The sequence below is a fragment of the Colobus angolensis genome, unplaced genomic scaffold, assembly GCF_000951035.1.
Source record: "Colobus angolensis palliatus isolate OR3802 unplaced genomic scaffold, Cang.pa_1.0 Scaffold369, whole genome shotgun sequence".
In the NCBI taxonomy this organism is placed as follows: Eukaryota; Metazoa; Chordata; class Mammalia; order Primates; family Cercopithecidae; genus Colobus; species Colobus angolensis.
Genome location: NW_012117032.1, coordinates 156,902 through 166,312, shown reverse-complemented (window position 1 = coordinate 166,312; position 9,411 = coordinate 156,902). Strand labels below are relative to the sequence as shown.

General features: G+C 40.4%; 1 protein-coding gene across 1 annotated transcript in view; it reads left to right on the top strand.

Moving 5' to 3' along the window:
- The first annotated feature begins 5,117 nt into the window (after positions 1-5,117).
- Positions 5,118-9,411, top strand: part of LOC105520017 (serpin B6-like) — a 12,477-nt gene continuing 8,183 nt past the window's right edge. The window contains exons 1-3 of the mRNA XM_011953571.1: positions 5,118-5,282; positions 6,863-7,012; positions 9,157-9,274. Coding sequence (XP_011808961.1) covers positions 5,118-5,282; positions 6,863-7,012; positions 9,157-9,274 — 433 coding nt within the window. The remainder of the gene's footprint in view (positions 5,283-6,862; positions 7,013-9,156; positions 9,275-9,411) is intronic.

Sequence of the window (9,411 nt, the reverse complement as noted above, 5' to 3'; positions counted from 1 at the left end):
GGGAGGCTGAGACAGGAGAATGGCGTGAACCCGGGAGGCGGAACTTGCAGTGAGCTGAGATCCGGCCACTGCACTCCAGCCTGGGCGGCAGAGCAAGACTCCGTCTCAAAAAAAAAAAAGAAAACTCTATGGAGGTTTTGCAAAATCCTAAACATAGAGCTGTCATATTACCATCAGTTCCACTGCTGGGTATAGATCTAAAAGAAAGGATATCACTGTATTGAGGAATATCTGCCCTCGCATGCTTCCATGTTTATTGCAGCACTATTCACAATAAAGAAAATATGGAACCAATCTAAGTGCCCATCAATGGATGAATGGATAAAGAAAATGTGATATATATACACAGTGGAATATTGTTCAGCATAGAAAATAATGAAATGAAATTCTATCATTTGCAACAACATAGATGGAACTAGGGGTCATGAGGTAAGTGTTAATAACCCAAGTACGGAAAGACAAATACTGCATGTTCTCGCTTATAGGTGGGAGCTAAAAAAGTGGATCTCATGAAGATAGCAAGTAGACTGAAGCTTTCCAGAGGTGAGGAAGGGTAGAGGGAAGGGAGTGTTGAAGAGAGATTGATTAATGGGTACAAATACACAATTTCATAGAAGCTAAGACCTAGTGTCTAACAGATCAGTAGAGTGAAAATAGTTTACAATTTCAAAATATTATATTTTGTATATTTATTATATATTACATATATGTATTTATAATATATCTATTTTATATTTCAAAATAACTAGAAGAGAGTAATTTGAATGTTTCTGCATAAAGACAAATATTTAAGATGTTGGAAGCCCCAATAACACTGATTTCATATTTACAAATTATATGAATGTATTAAATTATGCACCCTAAAACGATGTCAGCTATTATCTATTAATAAAAATAAATAATAAATAAATAATAAAAATCTGGCTAGCCTTCTCCCCACCCCCAGTCACCTGAAACCTTTCTGTTCCCCATGACTGCTCCAAAATGGGAAATAAGGTTTCACAATAATTTCTATAATTTGTCAAATCCCCAAAGTCTAATTCTTATCTAATGCCCCAACGTCAATGCCCCAAAGTCTAATTCTTATCACAAGACCCCTACATAGATGGTTCATTTTAAATTTCTGTAAGGCAATGTGCACCTTACATCTATGTACCAGGAATTGGCATTCTTCTGGTCCCTGAAATTATGATTCACAGTTCACTACAAAGACACCTTAACTCGGGGTGGGGTGCGGGGTGGATTATCACTTCTTGATTGAAAGCTCCCGGAGAGTAGGGGCTTTTTTCTGCACAGCGAGTGGCCGCTTCCTGCACACCAGGAAATCCCCTCCGCCTGCGGGACCCGCCCCGCCCTCCTGCCCACGCGCCCGCTGGGTGGTGCCTGCTCGGGTCCCGACTCCGCCCGCCTCCCCACTCACTAGGATCTGATACTCCGCGCCGCCCAGACACCTCTATTCCCGTCACTACCACCGGCCTCCCCTCGCTCCTGGGCAACGGTGCCCACAACTGAGGTATGTGTCTAGCTTTGGGAGCGGCTCCCACAAGGAGGCATCGGGTTATTCGCTCCCGCGCCCAGGAAACGGTAGGAGCCCGGGAAAGCGGAACCTGGCAAAGTTCCCTGAGCTCCTTCCCGGGGCTCCCCTCTTTCACTTGGTCTCGGGCCGCGGCCTCCCCGAGGGCAGGGGCGTGACTGCGCCTGGCTGCGACCCCTGTGGATCCTGGTGTGGTCAGGGCGGGTGTCGGGGAAGATCGCGTGGAGCTGGGGGATGAGCCTCCAGGCTCAGCTCAGCTCAGCACGCAGGAGCTGGGAAGAGGGGGTGCGGACAATGACGCCCCGCGATCCTCTCTGGTGAGGTTCTCTTTGGGGTGGGAGGGGGCTGTGATGCCTGAGAACACTAGGACCCCAGGACCCCGGGAGCGCGCACCTCCAGGGTCCAGGAGATGGGCCACCTGTGGGATGGGGGCGTCGCAGAATGTTGGTGCCATAGCTCAGGGCCGCTTGGCCATAGGGGATGCCGCAGAGAACAGTGCGTTGGGAATTTCTGAGGGTACCGAAGACCCTCGAGAGAGAACTAGGGGTGGCTCCCAAAGGCAGCCTGGACCCTGCGCCTACCCCAGCGCCTTTTCCAAGAGTGAGCGCACGGGTTTCACAGCCCTCTCTGGCCCCCCGAATCTGGCCAACACCACAGCACTTTTGAGAGTGTGCAGGCCTGCAAAGATCATCGTCAGGGACATTCCAGATCTTGTTTTTATTACAGTCACTGACAGGATAAAATATTTCAAAAATCATTGTCCTTAAGGTAAGATGGTGGGGGCCTTTTAATCATATTTTAATTTTGTTGTATTAGATCATATTGCCACTTACGTTACTTCCTTTTCTCCTCCCACTACCCTTTAAAACCAAGTTTGGTGAGAATCAAGGACAAAAAAACAAATACCACATGTTCTCATTCACAGGTGGAAACTGAACAATGAGAACACTTGGACAGAGGAAGGGGAACATCACACATCGGGGCCTGTTGTGGGGTGGGGGGATGGGGGAGGGATAGCATTAGGAGATATACCTAATGTAAATGACGAGTTAATGGGTGCAGCACACTAACATGGCATAGGTATACATATGTAATAAACCTGCATGTTGTGCACGTGTACCCTAGAACTTAAAGTATAATAATAAAAAAAACACTAAGCTTGGAAAACAGAACTTACAGAAAATTAATATTCAGATGCTGTCAGGCATACTTAGATGCTAGGGGGAAACTGGGTCAGGTGAGGGTCCTCTTGCTTCTGGAGTCTAATTGTGTCTGATGACAGGAATGTGACCCAGAGCTCTCTCCTCCCTGTTGTGATTTGTAAGACTGATGTGAAAAGTAACATTCATATTTGGTCCCAGCCAAACAATCAATAGTATCTAATAGTAGAATACAAATATTTTCAGATATGCAATAAATCAAAATTTATGTATTCTGTCTTAGAAAACTATTGTTCTAGCCAAACAAAGGAATAAACAATGAAGCAGAAAGGGCATTGGGGTTCAAAACAAAGGACATTGGCAAAGGGCTGTCTTAGGTGAGACTGGGATGCTGCACACTAAAGAGAAGTGAGTTTAGAAAGGAATAGTCAGCAATGTGAGTGATCAATAGCAAGGATGAAACACATTGGAATTATGAAAGAGAAGGGTAGTACAATTACACCCCTGCAGACAGCCTCTGAATGCAAGAATGTTTAGAAAAGAAAAGTATGTAACGTATTTAAACACCAATGTAATTTACATCATAATATATTTAGAAACCAAAATGGAATATCTATCTCAGTTTTGTCACTGGTATGGCCCTAGAAAAGCTTTTATTTTATTTTTAAACTTTTAAAGCTTTATTTTATTTTTAAACTATTTTAAAAGTTTAGAAATATCTTATTTGCTGTTAGTAGTGTGCTTTAAAGTTTAAAGAAAAAGTTTATGTTTACCAAATTGACAAACAATAAGTTGGCCACTAACTAAAGTATAATAGTAGGGAAAACTGTTCTCTGCTTATGAAAATTCTGCTTTGGGAATGCAAATCTTACAGATTAAAGAAACCTGCACACCAGCAGGGTGAGAGACTGTGGGAGAGGAGCAATGGGACTGAGATTATTCATATGTGGTTGAGCATATGAAGAAATTACTGAAAAGGTTTGACTGATTGGTGGAACACTTGGGGGCAAATTTGCTATATATAAAAGAAAGCCAAAGAAGGTGAGGTGGAGGAAGTATTAACATAAGGAAAAACAGAGTTATGTGAGAAGAGGAATGGATTAATTGTTCACTACTTGGCTTAGCTATGAATACTATTTAATTGCACTAAAGCAAACACTTGGATAGAGGAGGTGAAGTGCAGGGACTGAAGTAAGGGATGTAATTCCATAAATTAGGAAGGCAATAGATGATGTCTAAAATTGTTAGGTCAAAAACAGTAGTATACACCTATTATAGCTAAACATGGAGGCAAATGCCAGGAGAAAGAGCAAGCTGACTTGTGATTGATTGCTTCTAGGAAGTTGGGAGGAATGGGAAGGTGCCTGTTGATTTGTATAATGTCTCTCCTAGAATTATTTGACTTTACAACTAAGTGCCAGTTCATTAATTTCATAAAGAGCAAATCTGACTAAATCACACTAAAAAGAATATACACACATTGCAGAAAATGCAAAAATACAGGAGAATATAACTAACATCAAAATTACCCATTGCCCAGAAGTATTTGATATTCAGTATTTCTTTCCAGTCTATTTGTGAATTATATGTAACTTTATTTCTAATTTACACTTAACATTAATCTTCATTTATATTCAATCACAGATATGACAGAATCTAACTGGTTCTCTATTGCTGGCCATTTAAAGATTACTCTGTAGCATATGAAGTGCTTCACTAGTCATCTTTCTGCAAAACATTTCTTATCAGTACATGTGAGTTTTACTTTCAGTGAAATTCTTTGAAATGAAATTTTTATTCTGAATGTATAAATGTTTTCTTGGCATTTTCTTTTTTCTATCCTTCCTCCTTCCCTCTCTTCCTTCCTTCCTTTTTAAAATATGATTCTAAATTATACTCTGAAAATATTTACATAATCAGTTGTAGAGTACAGGAAGGAATACCTATTTTACCAGTACTGGAAATTAATAGTTTTTGTACTTATGAATTTCATGTTTTAAAAAGATAGCTTTAACTTGCTTTCTGCTTTCTAAAAAAAAAAAACAACCTTGTACCATAGTGATTAAGAGACTAAGAGGAACCCTAGATCTAGATCTACAGTGTTCCTCAGCAACCACAGACCTGGTTGCTAATCCTTGCTTTGCTGTTTGTAGCTGGGTATCCTCAGAGGCAAGATACTGACACAGTGAAGACTCCATTTATTTGCTTGTAAAATGCAAATATTCGCTGCACCAACCCCATCAAGTTGTACAGATTAAATGAAATTATGCATCAAAAGCCCCAGTTTCGTTTTTGTATGTGTACTTATTTGTTCACTGAGGAAAAGTATCCACTCTATTAATAAATAAAGTGAAAATGCAATACATAGTAAGCCCATATTGATGCAAAATTGTTTTTAAATCCATTGTTTCAGGCTCACTGTCATGGACGCTCTATCAGAAGCAAATGGCACCTTTGCATTAAACCTTTTGAAAAAGCTAGGGGAAAACAACTCGAACAACATATTTTTTTCACCCATGAGCATGTCGTCAGCCTTGGCCATGGTCTTCATGGGAGCGAAGGGAAACACTGCAGCCCAGATGTCTCAGGTACCTAGAGCCACTTCAAGACAACAATAAATGCTACTAATTTATCAGTAATGCTGGTCTTTCATGTTTCAAATCTCAAAGAGATTCCTCTTTTAACAGTTAACTCTGCTAGTGTCACAGGGATGTGGATGGAGAGCTGGCAGGATGGAGCATGTTACCACTGTCTGACCATCCTTGGTGACCTGGGGCCACTCCTGTGGGTGCTTCCACAGGCAGCTGGGCTAGAAGGTCCAAGAAGGTCTCACATATCTGGGCCTTGGTGCTGCTTGGTGGCTGGGGCCTGAGTACCCTACAAGCAAGTCTTTTCATTCCTCCAGAGCCCTTCCACATGGCCTTTCCTCAGGGAAGCTTGTGCATCCTTACATCATGGTAGCTGGGTTATCAGAGAGTCAAAGTGGAAGCTGCCAGGCTTTTTAAGGTCTAGGCTTAGAACAGAGCTACATCTGCAGTCTCTTGTTAAAAGTAAGTCACGGCCGGGCGCGGTGGCTCAAGCCTGTAATCCCAGAACTTTGGGAGGCCGAGACGGGCGGATCACGAGGTCAGGAGTTCAAGACCATCCTGGCTAACACGGTGAAATCCCGTCTCTACTAAAAAGTACAAAAAGCTAGCCGGGCGAGGTGGTGGCGCCTGTAGTCCCAGCTACTCGGGAGGCTGAGGCAGGAGAATGGCGTAAACCCAGGAGGCGGAGCTTGCAGTGAGCTGAGATCCGGCCACTGCACTCCAGCCCGGGCGACAGAGCCAGGCTCCGTCTCAAAAAAAAAAAAAAGTAAGTCACAGGGCCATCCCAGATCCTAACAAAGGGGAGGGAGACTCCATCTTTTGGTGTCAGGAGCACCATGTATATGCAGAGACAGAACACATGTTTGGCAGCTGTGTTTTTAGACAAAGTACCACAAACAGCGAGCGTAAGTAACCTGAATCATTTTGTTAGGGTTTGCAAAAGGCATATCTACTCATACCAATATTTAGATAACATTGATTTTCCGTAGGAAGTGATTATAGGGAAGCTTAAGAAGAGCCATAGGTAGGGAGAATGGGTGGATTTCAACACACTTTCTATCTTTAATTAGTGTAATAGTGCATTCTCATACTGCTATAAGGAAATACCTGCGGCTGGGTAATTTATAAAGGAAAGAGTTTTAATTAACTCACAGTTCCACATTGCTGGGGAGGCCTCAGGAAAGCTACAATCATGGCAGAAGGCAAAGGAGAAGGAGGCACCTTCTTCGCAGGGTAGCAGGATGGAGTGAGTGCAAGCCGGGGAAATGCCCAACCCTTATAAAACCATCAGCTCTTGAGAGACTCACTCACTATCATGAGAACAGCATGGAGGAAACTGCCCCCATGACCAATTAACTCCACCTGGTCTCACCCTTAACATGTGAGGATTATGGGGATTATAATTCAAGATGAGATTTTTGGGGGAGACATAGCCAAATCATATAAATTAGATTAATCATCTTTTATGCTGTAGTAAGGATCTATAAATCTCTATAAATCTCTTAATGTTGAATTTAGCATTGTGCCTATTTTTGAAGTCAGAGAATACTGAAAATTTTATTTGTTTTGTTTAATTTCAGGCACTCTCTTTTGGTAAAATTGGAGGTGAAGATGGAGATATTCACCAAGGTTTTCAGTCACTTCTTGCTGAAATTAACAGAACTGGCACTCAGTACTTGCTTAAAACTGCTAACAGGCTCTTCGGAGAAAAGTCTTATGACTTCCACACAGTAAGTTGTACTTTATGTTTTATCAAGAAAATAAAGATAGCAATGTGATGGACAGTCGTAGAAAGAATGTGGGCTATGAATTCATAAGTGGGCCTGAATTCACAACTTCATTCCCTAACCTCACACGGCTCCTCTGATTGCTCAGGATTGCCTTCACTATGTGGGCTGTTTTTTTGGTTTCATGTAAGTTTTAAAGTAGTTTTATTCTAATTCTGTGAAGAATGTCACTGTAGTTTTATATAAATAGTTTTATATAAATAGCATTTAATCTGTTAATATAATATAACACATATAATCATATAGATAGATCACTGATCTTTTGTATGGTTTTGCATGTCTCAATTGCCTTTAGTTAGGCCCTGGTTTTGGTTTTTTTGTCTTCTGCTAGCTTTGGGGCTGGTTTGCTCTTGTTTCTCTAGTTCCTCCAATTGTAATGTTATGTTGTTAATTTCAAATCTTTCTAACTTTTTGATGTGGGTGTTTAGAGCTATAAACCCCCCTCTTAACACTGTTTTGGCTGTGTCCCAGATATTCTGTTATGGTGTATGTTTGTTCACATGAGCTTTAATGAATTCGTGGATTTCTGTCTTAATTTCATTATTTACCCAGGAATCATTCAGGAGCAGGTTGTTTAATTTCTATGTAATTGTGTGGTTTTGGGCATTTTCATCACATCGATTTCTATTTTTATTGTACTGTGATCCAAGAATGTGGTTGGTATGATTTCATTTTTCAGAATTTGCTGGATATTGTTTTATGCCTAACTGTGTGGTCAATTTTATAGTATGTGCCATGTACAGATGAGAAGAATGTATATTCTATGGTGTTGGGGTGGAGAGGTCTGTAGATGTCTGTTAGGTCCATTGATCAACTATTGAGTTCAGGTCCTGAATATCTTTGTCAGTTTTTTTCCATGATTATCTGTCTAATACTGTCAGTGAGGTGTTATTTTCTCGCATTATTATTGTATGACCTCTTCCTAGGTCCTCTTATTGAATTGAGTCTTTTACCAATGTGCAGTACACTTCTTTGCCTTTTTTGATCTTTGTTGGTTTAACGATTGTTTTGTCTGAAAATAGAACAGAAATCTCTGCCTTTTTATGTATTCCATTTGCTTCACAGATTTGTTTTCTCTATCCCTTTACTTTGAGCCTATGTGTGTATTTGCGTGTGAGACTTGGCTCTTAAAGATAGCATACCACTGGGTTGGGCATCTTTATTCAATGTACCACTCTGTGCCTTTTAATTGGGGCATTTAGACCAGTTACATTTGAGGTTAGTATTGATATGTGTAGATTTGATCCTGTCATCATATTGTTTGCTGGTTATTATGCAGACTTTGTTGTGTGGCTGCTTTATGGTGTCACTGATCTATGTATTTACATTTGTTTTTGTAGTAGCTGGTAATGATCTTTCCTTTCCATATTTAGTACTCCCTTCAGGACCTACTGCAAGGTAGGTCTGGTGGTAATGAATTCCTTTAGCACTTGCTTGTCTGAAAAGGATCTTATTTCCCCTTTGCTTATGAAGTTTAGCTTGGCTGGATATGAAATTATTGGTTCAAAATTATTCAAAACTATTTTCTTTAAGAAAGCTAAATGTTGCTCTTGTTGGATAAAGTAGTCAATGCCAATTATATCCATCTATTTGTTGACTGTTGTTGAGTTCAACTATGTTTTTACACATTTTCTGCTTTCTGGATCTATCCACTATCGATAGAGGGATGTTGAAGTCTCCAATTATAATAGTAGTTTCATCTACTTCTCCTTTCAGTTCTATTTGTTTTTGCCTTATGTATCTTGATGCTCCTCTATTTGGTGCTTACATGTTAAGGATTGTTATGTCATCTTGGAGATTTCTCAGTGCCTTTTATTATCTCACTGATGCATTGCCACTCTCTTGAAAGATCCAGCAGTTGATGAAAATTATTTGATACCCAGATCACTGTATTACTTAGTTTATAAGCTAAGATTAGGAATAGCTGAAAAGAATTTGGACTTTAGGTTAATTTCTCACACTTGTTTGGAATTTATATATGGTAAATAATAAAATTATTGATTTTCTGAGGTATCACAATGAAGAAGTAAGTTGTTGGTGTTAATTATCTCGTTAGCTGTGATATTATGTTGCTCAGTTTTTCCTAGTGTTTTACAGATTCCTGTGGCAAATTCTACCAAGCAAAGCTAAAGCAGCTTGATTTCCTGAATGATACAGAGAAGTCCAGAACACACATAAATAACTGGATTGCTGAAAAAACAGAAGGTGAAAACATATTGGTATTTTATTTCAATAATATTTCAAACAGGCCGGGCGCAGTGGCTCAAGCCTGTAATCCCAGCACTTTGGGAGGCCGAGACGGGTGGATCACAAGGTCAGGAGATCGAGACCATCCTGGCTAA